This window comes from Hippocampus zosterae, chromosome 7 (assembly GCF_025434085.1).
Source record: "Hippocampus zosterae strain Florida chromosome 7, ASM2543408v3, whole genome shotgun sequence".
Taxonomy (NCBI): Eukaryota; Metazoa; Chordata; class Actinopteri; order Syngnathiformes; family Syngnathidae; genus Hippocampus; species Hippocampus zosterae.
The window spans coordinates 118,280-138,914 of record NC_067457.1 but is presented as its reverse complement, the minus strand read 5'-3'; the positions used below and the strand labels follow the sequence as shown (position 1 = coordinate 138,914).

The window sequence follows — 20,635 nt, the reverse complement described above, 5'->3', positions numbered from 1 at the left end:
TCACATGAAAACAAACGTGAATAAAATGTTTGTCCAAAAAAATGCATCGTTTGGACTTTGATGAATCCAGCAAGGCACCCTCGGGTGAAAACAATCCCTTCAAGTGCGGCGTGCGTGCGGATTGTTTTCGTGATCCACGCCTGCCTTGGTCCGGGACGCGAGCGCAGTGTTCCGCCGTCCCTTTCTTTTGGCTTTCCATCTCACCAATTCAAGTACGGTAAGTCCGCGTCTCGTTGTGAATGCGCCGCCTCCGGTTTGTGTGTCACTCGCTGGACGTTTTGTCTGCAGATGGCCGCAACATTGACCCGTGTCCACCAGGGGGCGATATGTGATCTTTTCATTGACGCCGCGCTGCAGCTCATCGCCTTTCAGGTAAGCCAACGTACTGGACGTAGTGTGATGGATCGACGTGGAAGTTGAGCGGTGCCTTGTTTTTAGTGGACGGTTGTACTTTACGAACGGCAAAAGGAGAGATGGAATCCTATCAATGCAGGCTTTGCCTCGAGACTGCCGTTGCCTTTGAAGGTCGGCTGGCGAGCGGACGCTTATTTGCGGCGGCGGGAGAAGGGGCGAAGGGGCAAAGGCTTGAAGGTGAACTTCTTACCTGAATGAGCCGCGCTGCACTGCTGCGACGGCCGCTGTCTGAAAGTGCTGCAGAAATACACTTGAGTGGAGTTGAGTTGAGAGAATTCATGTCGCCGATAACCTGTCTAACCGATAGCGACGGCTGAAATGGATTCGTGGGAAGCCCGAAACGGTCCCAACTAGCATTCGGTGTGACGGCGGGAAGCAAGCTCTTTGTCACGATTTGGTTTGGGACCGGGCGGTTAGCGCGTCGACTTCACGGTGCGGGATTTCGATTCCGGCTCCGGCCTCCCTGTGTGGAGTTTGCATGTTCTCCCGGGGCCTGCGTGGGTTTCCTCCCACATCTCTCTAAATTGTCCCTAGGCATGAGTGTGGACGTGCGTGGTTGTTTGTCTCTGTGTGCCCTGCGATTGGCTGGCAACCGATTCGGGGTGTCCCCCGCCTACTGCCCGAAGGCAGCTGGGATGGGCTCCGGGTCCCCCCGCGACCCTAGTGAGGATCAAGCGGTTCGGAAGATGAATGAATGAATGAATGAATTAATGGTTTTGGACCAACAGGTGGCACTGTTGGGCTCCCCCTGCAGTTGCACACCTGTTGCTCGTTAAGTAATCATGAGTTGTATCGAAGGACTCCTGCCTGAACACTCAGTGTCGGGTCATTGGTGCTTTTTGCTGCTGTCATGCTTGTTTGTTTGTTTGTTTGTTTGTTTGTTTGTCAGTCATGTTTCTGTTATTGATAGTTTTGAGCTTCAGTCATGGTTTTTGTTTGCTGCTTTGGACTTTGCTTTGTTTAGGATTTGGTTTTCTGTGTTTCTCACGCTTGCTTTAATGCTGCGATCGCATGATTTCAGATATTTTGCCCCCCCCCCCCTATGGAGAATGTTTTTTCTTTTTCTTTAATTGAGTCGAACAGTACAGATGTCTTGAAATTCTCCATCACGCTGTGTTTCTGCATCCTCTTTGTTGTTTAAAGCAGTTATAGGTGAAAGAGGAGAGGATGGGTTTTTCTATCAGTCTTGTCTTGTCCGACGCGTTAACAAAGCGATGCCTGCTGTGTCTCGGGTGGGGGGAAAGCGGTGGTCCTCGAGCGTTCCGAATGTCAATTGGAAGCTATCGAGTTCCCCCTAGCGTTGCTGCGGGGAAGCGAGTGTGACGTCACCGGGCGGTGGTGGGACTTTGGTGGCGACTTGAATGCCCTGTGGGTGGGCAACGTTTGACGCAGCATTTCGGAAAAGGAGAAATAGTGAGCTTGGGATACATGGGGGGCAATTTGTAGAACCTTGAGAAGGAGTCGTTTACTTGTATTGTCCCTCCGTTCGTTTTGCCATCCCCGGAAAGAAAATGCAGACAGTTGCGGAATCATTTTTGACAAAAGTCATTCAGCAACCGTGAGCGGTAGTATATGATATGATATGATATGATATGCGTATGCAAGTCAGTCCCACTCCCCCCCTCCCCCGTCCTCGTCATCATCAGCAGCAGCATCAGCAGGCTGGCTGCGGCTGCGGCTGTCTCCTCTCACGACCCGTCCGCCTGCACCCACAATCCCCCGCGCCACGACAAGATGGAAGAAAGCAGCCGCTGCCGGAGAACGGCGTTTTGGCAATAAAATCCTCCAAAGCTGCGAATACGGAGGCGCCGCGGGCACGTTCCGAGCCGTCTGCGGTCATGTGTTGGTGAGCGAGAACCCAAGCCGGCTCCCGGTTCGCGGTTCGGTCCGGACTCTGTCGAGATCCACGCGACGCGTTCGCTCGCTCGCCGACCGAAGGGCGCTGCACCGAAAGGCAGCATCATTGTTTGTGATGCGCGGGCCGTAATGCGGCTTTTTTTCAACTCGGAGCTAACTGCTAGCGCGTTAGCAGCCGGCTAACTAGCTCGCGGCTAGTTTGATTGTTATAAACACGGCTGCGTTGAAAAAGCTGGTAGCTCGATTTTTATTTAGCCGCGACGGTCTGTGTTGGGTCACTGGAGCCGGAGTCGACGTGGAACCGAAATAGTCTTGAGAAGGATTTTGTTGTTGTTGTGCCAGCCACGCGCACGCTCGGTCATGATTATCGGCTCGTAATTACGGCTAAAGTTAGCTATCAATCAACGGAGCGCTAGCCAGCTCCATTTAATTCGGCCAACAAAGCTCGCGAAATGAGCCATTCACGCCACCCGTGGCAGATTTAACCACGAACGGGGCAATATGCATAGTTAGTATCAGCGTATCTTTATTGAAATGAGCAATTATGCCGAGTAATCGCGGATCCGTGTTTTTTTTAAATGGCCAATGGATACGCCAAGCAAGCGGGGGACACTCGGGGTTAACGTTGCCCTTCTGTCAAGCCGTATCGTCATATGCGACTTTGCCGAACGGCTCGCGATGCTTTTCTCAGCGTTTTGCTTTTCTCAGGTTTGGAGTGCGAACTGGATGATGCCTCGTCGGGCTCATTGTGGCGAGTCGGCTGCTATGCTAACTCGCTGGCTAGCTGTTATGGATGACAAAAGCTCATCCGCTCCCTGATCGAGACTCTTTTGGCTTTGTGTGTACGTCTGTCCTCTTTTTCAGGGCCTTCTCCGGCATCCCTCTTTAGATCGATCGGCCCGGCCCGCCCGCAGCAAAGCGACCACCATGAGTATTATCCAAGACAAGATCGGCAATGAGTTTTTGCGCAACGGCGGCATGGACCCCAACTTTGCGCCCGGCATGCTCATGTTCAGCCACCTGCCGCCCGTCACCAGCTTCACGCGGCTCACCTCGCAGTCGGTCATGGGCGACCTCCCGCAGGAGATGGTCCTCAAGAAGGAGCGCGACTCGCCCCCCGAGCACCAGAGCGCCGGTGCGGGGGGCTTCCTCCACAGCATGGGCATCAAGCAGGAGCGGCTCAGCGAGCTGGACTATCGCATGCCCCTCTATGGCGGCGGCGTGCCGATGAACTGCGCCGGCGCGGGGAAGAGCGGCGGCGACGTGCCGGACATGTCTTACGGCAACCACCACCAGAATCACCACAACATGCTCCTGCACGACCTCGGCCAAAGCAACGTGCGCTCTCTCGGGGAAGCGGTGAGTCCCGAGCGCAAACGCGAAGGAAGACGAACGAGACTCTTGCGTCACTATTTGCGGTCTGCCCTCAGATGTCGGGGCGAGCGGCGAAAGAGCCAAAAGACGCCTCGGCCAAGAGAGGGAGGAGGACCAACGGCGACGGACAGGGCGGCAAAGCCCGGAGGAAACGCGGCGACGCCGCAAAGGTTGGCCGTCCGTCCTCAAAAGAATGCCGCTTCGACCCGTTTGCTGGGGGTTTTCGTCGGGTGACGTTGCGAACGGGGGGGGGGGGGATGACGAACCGTGGGAAATGTCATGAGAGGATGGCGCGGGGCCAGGCGTAACCGTGCCGCCGCTGTCACGTGTCCTCCGACAGGCGGCGATGTCGGACGCCGACGGGGCCTGCCTGTCCCCCAACTCCAAACCGCACATCTGCGAGCACTGTAACGCCGCCTTCCGCAGCTCCTACCACTTGCGCAGACACGTGCTCATACACACAGGTGAGAGGCTTTCGCTGCTCTCTCGCCTTTTCTATTCATTTTTGCGCCTCGGATGCTGCGCCGCCGGTGTCGTCTCATGAGGCCGAGCGATAAATAATGTGTTGCGGGGGGGGCGGTCGTACTCTTGATGGCACAGGTGAGAGGCCTTTCCGGTGCAGTCAGTGTAACATGAGCTTCATTCAGAAGTACCTGCTCCAGCGGCACGAGAAGATCCACAGCGGTGAGTCCAGCGATTTTTGCTTTGGTTTTTCGGCCAGATGCTGGCCGGGGCCACCCGCGAGTGACGGGCGGCGCGGGCCTTTTGTTGCAGGAGAGAAGCCTTTCAGCTGCGACCAGTGCAACATGCGTTTCATCCAGAAGTACCACATGGAGCGCCACAAGCGGACGCACAGCGGCGAGAAGCCGTACCGATGCGATACATGCCAGCAAGTAGGTTTGGGGCCTTTCCTTTCAACCTTCTTGGCTTGCCGCACTTTTGGTCAAGACGCCCAAGCCAATGTTGCGCTTTGATTGGCTTCAAATCGTAATCTGTTCAGACGCTGAGGGGGATGAGGGGGGAGCCCCGTTGTTTTTGCGTAATCGGTCGGCTTTTGTGCTCGACATTTTCGGTCCAAAGGCTTACATTCTGGGGATTTGGACGGGTCAGTTCAACGAGGTCTCCGAATGAGTCCGCTCCCCGCGAAAAAAAAAGTGTCTGCTAAAAATGTAACGTTTTGGTGCGTCTCGCTCTCTCCCTTTTTTTCAGTTTTTCTCAAGAACCGACCGGTTACTGAAGCACAAGCGGACTTGCGGAGAAGCCATAAAGAAGGGCCTGGACCCCAACATGCTGGAGCTGGGCGACGGCGAGCTGGGCCAGGGCAGCTACTCACTCACTCAGGGAAACGCCAGCACCTCCGGCCGCAAGCGGGCCAGGGCCAAAAACGGAGAAGGCGGCGAGCGCAAGAGGAAGAAGAACGCGGCGGCGGCGGCGGCGCGCGACGTGAGCCTGCAGGACTACGGCATGGAGCAGCCCTCGGGCTCGGCCCCCAAATTGCTCTTCAAAAAAGCCGGCCGCAAGGCTTTGGAGAAGGGCCTCCTTTCTCTCCAAGACGGCGCCGACGGCCAAAAGCCCTCGGGCCAGAAAGCCAGCCCCCTGGATCACGTGGATGCTTCGGGGCTGGACAACATGGCTCTGCTCCAGGGGGGCGGGGCCAACAAGCAGGGTCTGGGTCCCGGCGGCGGCGGCAGCAACTACGACGACGCTATGCAGTTTGTGAAAAAGCGGCGATACCTCCACGCCGTCAACAGCGACTACGGAGCGCTCCACATGGCGTCGCAGGGGGGCGGCGTGATCCAGGTTTCCCTGGGCCCCGAACCCACGCTGGCCATGCTGGACGCGTCCCCCCTGGAACTCAAGCACGACAAGTCGGGCATCCCAGACGAGGTTCTGCAAAGCCTGCTGGACCACTACAGCCACAAGCCGGACGGGGGGCACCAGCACCAGCAGCACCACGACGTGGCCTTCGACCTGTCGGACCACCCGCACCACGTGGACCTCCAGCCGGCGGCGCCCGTCACCCCCGAGCTGGAGGACGACGCGGGCGCCGGGGGCGATAAAACGGCGGTGATGAGCGAGTACTCCAAGTTTCTCCTGCAGGCCCTGGAGCGCACCAGCCACAGCGGGCCCTTCGCCGGCCTGGGCGCCGCGGGGCCCTTCCCGCTCCTGTGCAGCGGCTCCAGTCCCACGGGGCCGCTGTTCGCCGACAAGCACGTGTACGGTGCGTCGCCGCTGGACTGCGGCTACCCGGCCGCCGTCTCCTCGCCGCTGCCCGTCGTCGCGCCCTCGTCCGCCTCCTCCTCCTCCTCGTCCTCGGCCGCCGCCGCCTCGTCCAAGTCCCACTACGGCCTGCTGGTGGGCTCCCCCTCCCAGGCGGGCTTCCACCTCACGCTGGAGCCGGCCGGCCACCAGCAGCTCACGCCGTCTCAGGAGCTGACGGAGCAGCTGGAGAAGCAGCACTCGCCCGGCACCTTTGGCCTCCCTCCCCAGGATCTGAGCGCCCAGGCGGAAGGCTCCAAGGGGCGACGGGCCAAGGCCGGAGGGAGCGCCGCCCCCGCCGCCGCCGCTTCCGGCTACTCGGACCTGAACCCCCCGAAAGAATCGTCCACGTACCAGATTGAGAATTTCGCCCAGGCCTTCGGCTCCCAGTTCAAGTCGGGACGCCGCACCCCTCTGAGCTACGGCGGCGACCCCGGCGCCGAGGTGGACCACAGAATACGGACGCCGGTCTCAGAGTTCTCAGGGTTTACCAGCTTGTTAGCTGACGTCACTGAGCCGGTGAGTACGGGATCAAAAACCCCGACAAGCCAAAGTTTCAGATAAGGGTCAAATGAGGTGAGCCCCGTGGGGAAGGGGAGGGGGGGGGCTGTTTTTGCATCTCCCTCCCCGTCCACACACACACACACACACACATATCCCAATTTTTTTCTTGTAGCATTGTTGTTGTTGTTTTTTTTTTTTTTTTCAACACTGCCATTAAATGTTCATGCAAACATGACCAGGGAGGGTCTTCCATGGCCTCAAATGCAATGTTTTTAATTCTTATTTTTATGAGACATGATTTTTGTCGCTTACATGTTGGGAAAATGTAGTGGGTTTTTTTGGGGGGGTGGGGCTGGGGAGGGGCGGCATAAACCGTAGATTTTAAACGTAATTTAAAACATTTTGGAGGGTAGCGATGAACTTGCATTTCTTGCTTTGGAAACCCTCGTTTTACCAATTATCAACTTTGTAAAGTAATAATGTTCATAATTACAAAAAGAAAAAAAAACACCACACGCAACACTTGTGGCAGGGAAAGCCCAGAACTCACATGGCAAAAAAAAAAAAGGAAAAAAAAGTATATATTGTCTGTTACAAGAAACATGAACTCAGGAAATAGGCAACCTTGTGCGATAAGACTTTGTATGATGAGATGCAACGAGCACAGTTTTTCCAGGTGTACTTTGAAACGGCAGAGCTTTGATTTGTGTCCATTTTACTCCCGGCGATCACATTTTTGGCTCTCCTGCGTGTTTCGGTCCAAAAGATGGTACTGTTGCGTGTCAATGTGAAACCAGCATGCGGAAAGAGCCGCATTGAGACGTGTGTGTGTGTGTGTGTGTGTATGTGACTGAAAACACAAAAGCCAGCAAGCAAACCGCAACAGTCGCCTCCCTTTTTTTCTTTTTTCGTCAATGGAATCAAACGAGCACTTTTTTTTCCCCCTCCGAACATATCATCAGAAACAATAACCCGTTGGATTTTCTTTGACTCTTGGGGTAGAAAGAAATGGTGCGTATTTTACAAGGAGAAAACTGTGAACGAGGCTTTTGAGAGGGCGGGCTGATGATTTTCATGGGCATTGGGTTTTTTTTTTTTGTTGGGGGGTGTGGGGGGTGTCGACTTTCTTGCGGTTTGTCGGGTGATGTAAAAATGGATTTGCCATAATTTTGTGATACAATATTTTGAGAGTAGCTCTTTGTATTTAAGTGTTTCTCCAGAGCTCGGCTGACGTGCTGGAACTTTTCTCTCTCGCTCAGTTTTTTTTTTTTTTTTTTGGTTGTATTTATTCTCCACGAGCCGCCACACACCTTTTGTAGCACCGGCGTAGCAGAAGAGTTAATTTATCCGACACTCCTTGGGAATATGCATCGGTCCCGAACTCCCGAGAATGAACAATGGCCTTCTTTGTCTTCCGCGGTTCAAGCCGTTCTCTCGGTCCCGGCGGCCGGGCTCGATATTTCCCGTTTGCAGCAGCCGTACCTCCCCGGCGGTTTTTGTTGAGGCGGAAAAGGACAAATGAAAAAACTTCCCTCCAAACACACTATGCTTTGAACGGAAACGGAGAGAAAAGACGATAAGATTGACTAAATATACCTCATATCACTAAAGCGTAAGAAAGCAGGGACGCGCGTTTCATTGTACGTAGTGGAAATATTTGTAGGATAGCTTGGACATGTTGTGTCATCATTTTTACACTGCCCGTGTTTACAATGAAAGAGCAAGTGACTTGTCAAAATGCAAACGGTATGATTTCAAAAAATGTTTTGTCATTGCTTTTTTGTTGTTGTTGTTGTTGTAATGTAAAAAGATCCATGCCAAGCAGTGTTGCATTCTAGATGCCTTGTAGAACTTTTTCTTTCTCTCATGGTATAGCCCCCTTATTTTTGTTACTTGCCATCACGTGTTTTTGATATGAACCCTAGAAGGATATTGTTTACAAAAACGTACAAAAACACTAAAAATGTGTCGGGGTTTTTTTGGTTCGTTTGATTTAATTTTTAAAAAATCAAGTATGCATGATTTTTATGGCTTTTTTTTTTCGTGACGCTCACCTCAATACCAAATGTTGTAGCAGAAGCCTCCCCTTTCCTTTGTCTCATTAGTACTAGGACCCTCGTGACATGATTTCCCGGGCTCGACCTGTTATTGAGATGATGAACGGATTAGAGAAGCCAATAAAAACCTTTTTTTGTTACAAAAGGAAAACGTGCTTCTGGTTTTTAAATGCAATTTGCCAAGAGTGATTGATGTGCCACAAATATGTTCCCACCATGTCTGTCTCACCACAATAGCCAATCTCAAAATACGAAAGTAGTGTTCCGACAAAGTTGAAAATCAACACTTCTGAGACCGTGTTGGCGTCCTGATTTTGACCCTGTAGATTGGCTTGAGGATTGGAGTCGCGCGCCCTTCTTGGCTGTTTTGGACGTGGACACGGACATGGGTGAGTGGCATCAAGAAAAAGGCATCCGGTGTTTGGGGGAAAAAAATACATGTACTAATAAATCATGTGAGTGACTTGCTGTGGGTTACGGAGAAAAATGCTGATATAAAATGGTCTTTTGTTTTTTAATCACAGCTATACCGATAAACGGCTAACTCATTTCTTATAGTTTTTAACCACCTGTGAAACCCCAATTTTCTGTCCAAGGCAATGTTTTGCGAACGAGGCCTAACCGTCACGTCTTTTGTGTTCCAGGCTGACAACTCTGCTGCCGCACAAGTCTTTGCAGCAATGCTCTTTTTCCAGGATGCGGGAGCCACTCCGCGGCCGTTTGTCGACCGTGACGCATTTCTAAAGCGCCTGTCCTCATTCACGCAACACGGTGACGGCGGGGCAAAGCGCTCCAAATGTCTTCAAGGTAAGAAGAGCGCGTTGGCCTTTGTTTGCTTTTGCGTCGTTTGCTCCTTTCTACTGGCCGCCTGTTGCCAGGAGCGGCAGGCTGAAGGAAGGCCGTGCCCGTTTTTGACTTTGGACTTCCAGTCGCTCGGCGCCGTGACACGGGCTGATGTTATTGCAAATCTAGTGCCGTAAAACATTTAAGTTGGAGGAAAGCAAAAACGGAGTCTACTGCCGTCACATGGCAAATTTGCTTCACGTGAAGCCAACGGTCTAATTTTGCGCTTTTGGTACTCGCCTGATGACACGATGCAGATTTATTTAAAGTTTATCTGGTTGTCTGGGGACGTTTTGGGGTCCCCCGCGGCCAACGCCCTCCCTGATGACGTGGGCTCGAGTTAAGGGGGTGCGTTGCTTCACAAGAGCGTCCGGGATCAAAGTCCCCTTTGAGATAATGCCATTATAACGGTAAATGGTGGGATGTCAGCTTGGCTGTAATGAACTTTTATTGACCAAACGTGACGTGGATCGTTCCAGCTCCAACTCTACGGCGCACTCGACATGATCAGTATATTATTAGAAAGCGGGTGGACGAATCCAGTGTAATGGTGAGGGCTCAAAGGTCACTTGCTGCACCTTTGTCCCAGCCCAAACTTAATGGCCAGCAGGGGTTCCAGTCGCAACGTTTAAGTGTTGTGACTCATGTTTGTCGAGGGTGTGGTCTCAGGGTTTCACGAAAACGTGAGTCGTCGTAAATTCATCAAAAGACAAAAGAAAGGAAGGCTAGACTTGCTGGCTAGCGAGCCGAATTGATGTGAAATGTTGCCTTGGCTGTCATTCGCAGGCGCAGGTACGCTGTGACATTGCGTTCATCCAGGAAGTGACGTCTCCTGCACCGAAAGAGGATATGTGCACACATTCCCGGCCTCCTCCAAGGAGTGGCAAATGATTAAAAAGTGAGCACCGCAGCCAGCTAGTCGTCATCCAAGGTGAGAGGACGTCGACACCTCTCCGACTCGCGGCTCTTTGAGAATCGTCTTGAGTTTGGAGACAAACTCTCCATGCCGTTTGTCTCTGATGGCGCCAGAAATGAAACTTGCTTTTGTCCTTTGCCTCTTTGCTACCTGTAAGTAATCTTAGTCCTTTTTCTTTTTCAATGGAATTGGCTTGGGGCGATTATCTATTTATTTATTTATTGGGATCGAATCAAATGTACCCACTGCTTTCCTTTTTTGCTTTCTTAAGAAAAGCTCAACTGTTTGACTTGTGAAGAAAGATTGCAAGTCAATAAATGGGTCGGTGCGGTCTGCGCACCCTCTCCGGGAACTCCGTATCCGAATGAGTTCGTACAAGCGCACACTGTGTAAATATTTGACCAGTGTGTCGATAAGAGCAATCAAATCCTACCTTACGACCCATTTGTTATAGCCTCGCTTTTTTTTTTTTTTTTTGAAGGCAAGACATCATGTTTGGTTGACTGGGGGGCTTGATTAGTTTTGACAGCTCGACCGGGAACCTCGGCAGCATTTTGAACCAAATCGATTCGACGCAATCTCTCCTTTGTGATGTTGCCATATTTTTGTAGATGCAGTTCAGCGCGTCGTACTGAACCCAACAAATCTAACCGCATCCGAGCCGGCAAATTCGACCGAGCCGGCTCAATCGACCACCCCTGGCCAAAACCATTCCACGCACTCAACCGTTTCTGTCAGTCCACCAACAATTCCTCTGCCCACAGAGAATCCAGGTTCTTTGAGCACAACTGTAATCCACGCTTTTAGTATTTCAACACCGCTGGAAAGGCTGACATGTTTTTCCGATTGTTTGTTGCTGCCTAGACATATGCGCGCGACAGCCGTGTCCCGCCGGAAGCACGTGCCAGGTCCGTGCCAATCAAACCCGGGTTTGCTTATGTATGGCTGGCGATTACTACGACGAGGACAGCCGGCGTTGTGAGACTGGCAAGTACTGGTGAAGTGGCAGCAAAGGACTACTTTTATCTTAGCGACGCTCTTCGCACACTTCAACATTGTTCATGAGCTGCGCCCTTAACGTGACGATTGAGGGGTTCGTTCACTGGATTGAGTGAACAAGCACAAATGGGATCCGATCCACTTTTTGATACCCGATTCTGAGAAAATGAATCGACGTCTTCAAGAAATGGAAATCATTGCATTGATACATATATATATATATATATATATATATTAGAGAGAGAGAGAGGGGGAGGTTTTGTTTTGATGGACTGTATACATTGTCATTTTTCAGCCAAGGTCTTTCCCGGACAACTGCAAGTGCCTGGAATAGAATTCGAAAAGGACATGGGAATCAAAACATCGCTGGCATTTCAACGTGCCGCGGAGCAAATTTCTGATGAGGTCAGATTTCTCTTCCTCATCCACGTGGGATTGGCTGATAACTCTTTTTAAAAAAATGGATCACTAAATCAATGACGTATTTCTCTCTCCCGCACAGATTGGTTCCCTTTTCAATGAGAGTTCTGGCTACTCGCGTTCGATTGTGTTGGAACTCAAGTAGGTCGACAAAGAATTGGGCTCCTTGGATCTGGCTTGACCGTTGGGGTTTTGCTTCTTTTCACGTCGGCTTTGCCCACGCAGGCAATTGGGAAATGCAAAAGGACGAGTCGGGGCCGGCGTCGGCGCCTCCGTGGAGATGGTCTTCCAGACGTGGGCTCGAGTCAAAACACGGGACATTGAGAAAGTCGTCGCCGAAGCCTCCGAATGCGACGCGTGTCTTCTGGCAAATTCCAATTTCACATGTATGTTTCCCGCAATTCCGCAGGGACCTCGATCGGGATATCGAACGGGCGTACTCGGCGCGGCTCCTATGATGACGATCCATATTTTTGACGATGGATCCGGTTCGCTGGGTAGCTCGCTAGCTAGCAAGTTGGCTACATCTGAGCCCTGCCGTTTGCTTCTTGCTTCTACAAGACACGAGCCTGTGTACGAAGCAACCCTGCGATGAGAAAACGGCGACATGTTCAGCGGGAGACGATGGAAATTTCCTCTGCCGCTGTTCCGAAGCTTACGTCATGACGGACTACAGTCACAGAGCGTGCGTTGGTAAGTGCAAGATGCCAAGCCTTGGCCTTCTAAAGACAATACAAAACATAAAGACCATTTCCAACCGTTTGTTTTTTTTTTCCCTCCGCAGCTTGTCCAAGTGGTCAGACCTCCAACGGAACTCGGCAATGTATCGAGTAGGTGCTTTCGTTGTCCTGGAATGCCCCGAAATGATGACATTTGAATCACCTTTTCTCTTCTCTTCTTTTCAGTTGCCCTTTTGGGTATTCAGGGTTTAATTGCGCCGAATGTGAGTATGCCCCTCCGGACAACTTTTGCTCCCGATTGAAAATCTCAAAAAGCCCGCCGTGTGGATGCAGGAGCCTAAAACGCCGTTGAAGTGCAAGCCATCCATCTGTTGTGGTTGTCATGAACCGCTTTGTTGTTGTTGTTGTCGCTGTCGTTAGCATGGAAGCTCGCTTTGGTGATCGTCGCCTCGGTGCTCGGGGGACTGCTGCTCATCGCGGTCGCCGTACTCATCGTCATGTCCGCCCGGTGAGTTTTAATTTATTCTGGAGCCGCCGCGTAGGCCGAAATGACTCCGTTGACGGAGTCATTCTCGACGAGCGGAAATTCCAACAATGAACCCAGCCGGTCCCGTTTCCAATCCGAGACCCGCCCTGCGTTACCGATTGCGTTGAATGCGTCGCAGCAAAAGCTGAAACGGCCGCTCGTGCCGGAACAAACTGATCCCGGGGATGAAATCCAAAGGCGATATTCAAGGCCGTAATGCGACCTCCTTCTTCCGACGATCCTCTTAGATCTCCAAAGAAGACCTCCAAGAGAAAGAACGATCCCGACACCGGGAAACCCGACGTGATCCACTTCTCCGATAAGCATCCCCTGGTGACGAGCCGGCCGACCAACGGGCGGGAACCCCCGGCCAAGACCGAGCCGGCCGCGGCCGTCAAACCGTTTGCCGGCGTAGGGGCGCCCAGGATCCCGCGGGCCACGGCGGCCAGCGCCTGGGACGGCGAGAACGGCCTGGAGATGACGCCGAGCAATAGCCGCCACGGCTCGGTGGCTCAGGGCAGAACTTTGGTGAGTATTCGAAGGCTGAGCGAGACGTACGGGCTCCCCGTATTTGCGGGTAACGCAATATTCTGGAATTACAGTGGCGCAATGACAACTTGGAGGACACGAACGGCGGTCCGTACTCGCGGCCCCGCAACCACACCGACCCGTACGCCCAAACCCGGCCCTTGAGCAACCCTTACTCGGAATCCCGATCCCTCAACAACCCTTACGCTCGGAACCAAGGCCAGAACAACCCAAACTTCTCACATGACGACGAAATGCCATTCAACTACTGAGCCTGTAGTTTTGTCATCTGAGACAAAACCGGGATTTTGCAATAGATGCGGGGGGGGGGGCGTATTCATCACCGCTGCAATCTCATTTATGAGCCAATGTAATGAAATCGCTCATTTAGTGAAATCACATTCAATCTGATATTAAACGTTGTCTGGCCCCGTAATGTCTTCCACGTTTTGTGCTTTCATTTTGCACATTTATTCATGTATTGCTGTGGCCGCACAGAAATGTGACATGCCTATTCTGTTTGGTCTTTTTTTTTTTTCTTCAAAGCTAACAATACATGCTGAGCTGCCACTCAATTTAAGTCGCGTTATGTTATCAGCAATGGGAATCATTTGTAATCCAATTGACGAAATACAACATGGAGGTTGGATTTGTTGGTGCCTGACTTTTGTTTTTGGGGTGGGGGACACACACAACAATAAAATGTAATTTCACATTCACTCTCGTAGATGGCAGCGGGCGCGCGTTTTTAACAAAATTCAAGCAAATTAGTGTACTTTTCTGTGACAGACCAAAAATATGCTAATAAAGTAATTTTTTGGTTGTAACTTGATGTATAGTATTTCTTCCAGCGATTCTTTGGCGTTTCACTCGAGTCTGCCCTCGTGCCGCGAGCGCTACACACAGTCCGATTTTAGAATCATTGCTCTGCAGTCCAGTCCCAGGTATTTGATTAACTCAAGCGACACTAAAATGTCTGAATGAATTTTGGAATTGGTATTACCTGTGATAAACCACAATGCAGCTTGATTTTCCAGAGTCTTTTTTATGCCCCCCCCCCCGGTGTAATTTAGATGTCATTAGGATAGGGAGTCATTTAACATGTGAAACATTCCGTACATGTGGATTATCTCTTAATGCTGGTGATAGCCGGGTTGTTTGAACCGCTCAAATTCAAAGGATTAGGTTTGGCCACGAAATTCCCAAATGCTCCCTTGGAGAACCTCAAACGTCTCATTAGGATAATTGTCCATTGGGCCATCACTCATCATAATCAACTCTGATTTTAATGATATTTTATTTATTTATTCTCAGAAGAAGAGTTTTGAACCCCCGGTAGAATAAAGTGGCCATCGATCAGCAGACGCAAACTACGCGGCGCCGGGGTTGGCGTGATTTCCATTCTAGGAGCGAGCGAGGCGGGCGGGGCAAAGCATCCTCCTCCGGCAACTGAGACCAACCCGGCCGGGGAAATCTCACCCAACGACCCCACGTGTGGCGCAGCTCTGCGGTTCTCGGCGTCTGTCCACGCCGGTGGAGAAGTCTCGCCGAAAGAAACCGCGGAGCGTGGGATATTATTGGAACGCCGCTTCAAGAGCGAATGCGACGTCGAAAAGAAAGGTACGAAAGCTAGCGCGCCGCCGCCTTTTTTGTTGGTCAACACTTGTTACGCCACTTGTTGTTTTGGCGGGACGCTTAGCAACTATTCCGTCGACACTTTGCCCACTCGTGGCCCGGTGTTGCTTTAAAACGCACTTTCTTGTGGTCGCGTGTAAGTTGTTGTCATGACAATGCCGAGGGAACGTCGCGGGGGTGTGGGGGGGGGGGGGGGTGTCACAAAAAGACGGCAGCTTGAGCGGCGAAACCTCTCTCCTTCGACCGAAACAACCGCCCGCCGACAAGCGTGCACATTCCACAACTAACACGCCGAGTCGCCGTGCTTTGCTTGATGTTGTGGATGCACCGACAGTCTGCTTTGGTCATTGTTTTCCTGGCAAAACGGAAAGGGGAGCACGGGGAGGGACTCCGGTCCAAAGCGAGGGAGGAGGGGGTCTGGGGGGGGGGGTGTCGTCCAGTGTGAGGAATATGTGTTGGACTAAGGTGTGTCCTGTGTTTATTCGAGACACTTTGTGGCCAGGAAAGGGATGCGTTGCTGTTTACTAGCAGGCACACAATGACAAGGAGCGGGAGTACATTCTGACTGAATTAAATTCAGGTCGATTATTTTTCAGCATTTTGGCTGAATTTGGATCCTTTGACTTTGGCTTTGAAACATTTGGAAACGGCTCTTGCTGAAACAAATCGCATAGTTGTCCTTTTTATCGAATAATCGTCGCGCGTCGACTTGAACGATGGACAAAGTGGAACGGGGTTTCAAAGTCGAGGCCCTTGCGCCGGATTCGGCCCGCGAAGGCAAATCGTTTGGGTCAACTTCATGCGGCTTGGTTGTCGTCACTTTGATCAAGCCTCAGATCATGAGATGCGGCTTGTTGAAACAAATGACCCACCGAAACGCCAAGTTGATCATTTGATCCAATCAAATGTGTGGCGTGCACTGTAATGAACAAGTGCAATGAATTGATAAATCGTTGCTTCTATTTAGCCTCGTTTTTTGGACACGAGCGTCTGTACTCGGAATTGAAGACGGAGAGCAAATATGTTTGTACTCTCCGCCCAAGGGAAATGGGAAAAATGTCGATGCGGGGAATCGGGAGGCTTTGCTTACGTCACCGCCAGCAACGTTTCTGCACGCAATCGTGCACGAAGCATATCGATCAGCTGCTGACATTGGCGCGATTCATTCCAAGTGGGTGACTCATGCTATCGACAGCGGTTTGTACTCTTGTGCTAGGGACATGTTCCAGGACTTGGATTGATTGAGCGCTGGTTAGGGTTGTCAAATCTTTCAAGTCCAGGGGGTCCTCCTGGGGGATTAAAAAAAAAAAACAACAACAACAACAACCCTCTTTTCATCCATTAAAAATAACGACCGACTCGTGGCTTTTGCCAATTTGGGTCACTGTGAATTACACATCTGGCGCGTTGCGTTCAGAGTTTCCGACTTTGTGAAAGTACCGTGAATGCGCCACGGTACTCCCGGAACAGGTGCGTCGCCCACCCGCGGCCCGTTGCATGAAACTGCATTTGGAGTTGACGTTAAAACTAAGCAGGCAACCAAAAGAACCACACGTATTGTATGATTGAAATACGAAACATGCTCCGTTTCTAAAACACTGCGAGCGTTCGTGCCAAAGTCAATGAAGTCAATGACCCGTTCAAATGCTAATTAGCATCCACGTCGGGAGTGAATTGAAACGCCTCGACGGGTAGGATGACACGACTCAAAAAGTCACGTTCATAGTGTTGAATCGCGCCTTGTCTGTTCTCATTGTGTACGCACTCCATCCGTTTGCCAAGGAGGCCAAAATGCGGACGGCATTTGTTGTTGTTTTCCAGGTGCTATAGTTGTAGTATATTCTCATCTACTTTACTTCGAATGTCCTTTCAAATTACATTCAAAGCAAAGTTTTCAAGAGTATTCCTTTCCCCAAATTCGATGATACTCGATGATACGATGATGTAAGGGCTTTCTGTCCTTGTTTATTTTTATTTATTTTTTTTGGGGGGGGCGGTCCGTACCAAATGCCTTCCCCTAGATCCCAGGTCAGTTGAGGAAGACTTATGAAAATGACATAAGATAAAGACAAGACTGGATTGTTACCACCGAAATTTGAGACTTGCTCCAAATTTACAGATTAAGACTTGTCGTGTCTCACCGAGTTCCATCGGCGTAGAACATTCTGGAGGAGTCGCGGAGCGTCAATTCGACCATTGAAGTTGTTCCTCATTGTTCATTTCTCCCGTTTGTGCCTTTCTTAGGTGACGGTCCCCAATTGACAGGAGGACGCGGAAAACCCGGGGAGCCACTTTTGCCTCGGCTCGCTGGAATGGAGCAACTCATGGCGTAAGTGTGATCACGCGTCTTTGCTCGTTGGCGCCGTTGTCGTTAGCGTGACGAGTCGATACGTTTGCGACCGCGTTCGGAGTTTGTGACTGCCTCTGCGCATTTGGTGCCGATGAAGAGAACGAGCGAGACCGCGCGGCTCGGCGGGGGCGGGGGCCTTGCGAAGCGGCGGGGGGGGGGAGGCGCCGTGCAAGAGCTCGCGCGCCGTCAGACTCTGCCCATTGGTTGAGGCGTCGCCCGTGCTCATCCAGAGGGCACCGCCAAAGAATCGCAGACGAGATAAACAAGAGCGGCGGGGTTGGGGCGGGCAAGCGTCGCAGCCCCCTCGCCGCTTCAGTACGCCGCGCGAGGACTGCCGCCGATGCGTCGTCTCCCTCCTGTCTGGCTTCTTCTTCCATCTCGCCGCCTCCGCCTGCTCCTCCTCCGCCTGCTCCTCCTCCTCCTCCTCAGGGGGGCACTGCAGCGCTCCTGCCATTTGCGTTGGGAGACGCTTCCCAACGTGTGCGCAGTAGCCAAGGAGAGCGGCAGAGTGGACGTTTGCTCCCATTTTTTTCTCCACATTGAGAGGGTTTGCACGAGAGGCCGATGGCGCGAGGCGAGGACTCCGACTCGCAGCCGTCGCCGCGCCGCGCCACCTCATCCCGGTCCCAGTGAGTCCAGACGGCGAGGCGGCGAGGCGGCGAGGCGGCTTGGCCCAAGGCGACGGCAAAGCCCCGAAAGCGGCCACCATGGCCACTTTCGGGAAACTCACAGACTACTTTAATCGGCGCAAGTCTCGGGAGGAGCTGCGCGTCGGCAGGAGCTCGCGGCGGAGCGGCAGCTACTGCTGTACGGCGGCGGAGGCCAGGTAACCCCTCGGCCCGCTCGCGTCCGTCTTCCGTGAGCGCCGCTCTTCGGAATGGGGAGCTTGAGCCCCCGAAGGCCGACGCCAATCCCTCGCCCTTTCCACCGACCGCCAAGTCTCTGCTCGCTCTTGAATGGAGTCGCCGTAGCCAAAACCGCATCCCGTTGTGTCAAAGAAACGGATCGGGACCTCATTTGAGGCTGCCAAGCCGGATTTCCAAATTGACGGCGTGGTGTCTGATGTGTTGTTTTCCTGCCCCCCAAAAATGGACTCATGATTCAGAAAAGGCGAATCTGTGATTTTCTTTCATCCAAGTGGCGTATCCACGCGGATCCCCGAAAATCAAAGTTCTCGGCAGCACCCGGCAATCAATTAACGTCGTCTTCTTGTGTTTTTTTTTCCTTCTCCTCCATCAAAACACGGCCTCCCGCTTTTCGCGCCGGCCGGAGGTCATAAGCCCCGCGGCACGTCTCGCAAACGCAAGGCGACCGATCCCCACTGTTCCCGGACAAACGCAGCTTGCGTGTAATTGCCCCATCGCCAGTCAAAGCGGCATTCGCCGCCACGTCGCCCGCTTGGAAGCGGGCCTCGCAAGCGCTGAGCGCGTTTCACTCGGCGTGCTGGAAACGGATGGGCGGCGGGGTCGTCTCCGTTCGTAGGGGATCCGCTTTCTATGCCGGAGCAGTCGAACGTTGTCGCGCCTGCCGATGATTGGACCGAGCGCCGATGCCAATTGATTGGCTTCCCGCCGGGCGCTTCGGCGGCATGAAAGAAAAGCAATTTCCGCCGCTCGTTTTCCCAAACGGCCTCCGACTTGATGATGTCGAGGTGGAAGCCATTTCGCCATTGATCTGTACAACTGCTCTCTTGTCGCTCCTTAACAGTAAACTGCTTTTGTGGGGGGAGGGGGGGCTGTCTGGGGAAAAGGCGCGCGAGCGAGCGCTTGCTAATCATTCTCCGGGCCACTCCTCCGGCTGACGCCTGACGGCTGGCCGGAAGAAGCCGTCCCGTCCCGCGTGGTTGACGATTTCTTTTTTCTTTTTTTTCCTTTCTGTGGTTTCCAACCCCGTTTGCTGTGTTCCCACCCAACCAGGTCGCTGGAAAGGAAGTTGCAGAGACCCGTCCTGGCCAAGTCGCGCACCCTACCCAGCATCCCCCAGTCCCCGGGCGCGTCCAGAGCCCAGCGCTCGGACCTCGTGGGCGGAAGTCCTCCTCGCCGAAAGAAGCCACCCGCCGCCGGCAGCCCGAAAGACCGCGCGTCGCCGCCCGCAGGTGAGCCCCGCCCGGATGGCCTTTTGTTGCCTTGCCATCCTTTTCCCGTGCGCTTCAAGAGCTTTCGAGCACGCGGGCGTGGGCCGCGCTCGACGTTCGAAGGCCTCTTAAGGCTTCCTGAAAAGTCAGCGATTTGAGCGCCCCGAGGGGACAAAAGTCGCAGGTGCGCCTCGGCCTGCCGTGATTAAGCAAAAGCGCTTCGTCCTCTGATGAATGACTTGTATTTGACGCCGGATGTCTCTGTTCCTCCCCCGCCGCCGCCGCCGCCGCCGCTCTCTTGTAAAAATATCCAAATGGAGAGACGAAAGGTGGCCCCTTGTTGCCTAGCGACCGCCGTCATTGACCAGAATGCCGCTGCGCTTCCGCCTCGCCTTCTTGCTCATTATTTTGCCGCCGCCGCCGCTGCTCAAACTTTGTTGCGACACTCGGTAAAGCTGAGGCACCGCGACTTTCATTCGGATTCGGATTTGTCCTCTGGCCTGGCGGTCTATCGTGGAGAAAAATGTTGAAGCGCGCGTTTTCCCAAAGCGAATAGAAGCAGATGGCCACATTGTCCATCCGGCCCTCCAATGGAATTTTGCCCGCCGTCCAATTCAATGCGGTCGGCTCCGGAAGCCAGGCCGTCGCTCCCGACCCAATGATTATTTTTATTTTATTTTTTTTCAAGGCGAAGCGTGGCGCTCGGAGGACGACGACATGGAGGGCGAAGACGAAACGGAGCCGGGGGGAGCCGGAGCCCGCTCCCAGTCGCCCTTTTCTCACTTGCGGGCACGCGCCGCGCACCTGCGGAAAAGCATCTCCGCCGACAACCACCTGGACATGAACTGCGACGACGGCTCGCGGGACAAGGCCGCCCGCGGCAGCAAGGCCAAGCTCAAACGCAAATTTGTGAGTCCAAGCCTTCCCTTTCCTTTTGCGTCCGCGCACCAAGTCGAGCGCGTCGTCGCCGCACGGGCCGTCGACTGTAGAATGCCGAGTGGTTCCGTGTCCGTTTTTGGGGAACGCAAAGGATTTGTCCGACCGGCCTCGCTCGGCCGAGGGGGCCGCGGACGGCGCGCGGACGATCGGCATGAAAGATTGAGGGCCTTTCTATTGTGCGGGGGTAAGCCGAGACCTCGTTAGCAGCCCCGCCGCGCTAATCGCTTCTCCGGTGTCACGGGCGTAACCGGAGCCGCGCG

General features: G+C 53.1%; 3 protein-coding genes across 6 annotated transcripts in view; all 3 read left to right on the top strand.

Annotated features, from left to right (window-relative positions):
- The first annotated feature begins 1,512 nt into the window (after positions 1–1,512).
- Positions 1,513–9,523, top strand: LOC127603237 (zinc finger protein 281-like). Its single transcript, XM_052069377.1, has 7 exons — positions 1,513–2,260; positions 3,136–3,630; positions 3,702–3,815; positions 3,986–4,109; positions 4,246–4,329; positions 4,420–4,538; positions 4,855–9,523. The coding sequence occupies exons 2-7, from the start codon at positions 3,199–3,201 to the stop codon at positions 6,466–6,468; spliced, it is 2,487 nt and encodes an 828-aa protein (XP_051925337.1). The 5' UTR covers positions 1,513–2,260; positions 3,136–3,198; the 3' UTR covers positions 6,469–9,523.
- A 542-nt stretch (positions 9,524–10,065) lies between these two features.
- Positions 10,066–13,933, top strand: LOC127603273 (mucin-13-like). 2 transcript variants are annotated; one of them, XM_052069428.1, is made up of 13 exons: positions 10,066–10,239; positions 10,338–10,376; positions 10,836–10,997; positions 11,089–11,211; positions 11,519–11,628; positions 11,726–11,784; positions 11,869–12,029; positions 12,205–12,336; positions 12,428–12,473; positions 12,549–12,586; positions 12,744–12,831; positions 13,098–13,377; positions 13,452–13,933. In XM_052069428.1, the coding sequence occupies exons 2-13, from the start codon at positions 10,340–10,342 to the stop codon at positions 13,647–13,649; spliced, it is 1,434 nt and encodes a 477-aa protein (XP_051925388.1). In that variant the 5' UTR covers positions 10,066–10,239; positions 10,338–10,339; the 3' UTR covers positions 13,650–13,933. The 2 variants fall into 2 exon arrangements, with proteins under 2 accessions (XP_051925388.1, XP_051925387.1); XM_052069427.1 differs by having other exon boundaries at positions 10,066–10,376.
- Positions 13,934–14,583: 650 nt separating this feature from the next.
- LOC127603218 (ankyrin repeat and fibronectin type-III domain-containing protein 1) overlaps positions 14,584–20,635 on the top strand; it is a 31,826-nt gene continuing 25,774 nt past the window's right edge. For 2 of the 3 annotated variants that reach the window (XM_052069332.1, XM_052069331.1), the window contains exons 1-3: positions 17,551–18,188; positions 19,279–19,457; positions 20,125–20,345. In XM_052069332.1, the coding sequence (XP_051925292.1) occupies positions 18,070–18,188; positions 19,279–19,457; positions 20,125–20,345 (519 nt within the window). In that variant the 5' untranslated portion in view covers positions 17,551–18,069. Of the gene's footprint in view, positions 14,998–17,256; positions 17,342–17,550; positions 18,189–19,278; positions 19,458–20,124; positions 20,346–20,635 lie in introns of those variants that run through there. The other variant, XM_052069333.1, reaches the window with a different exon arrangement.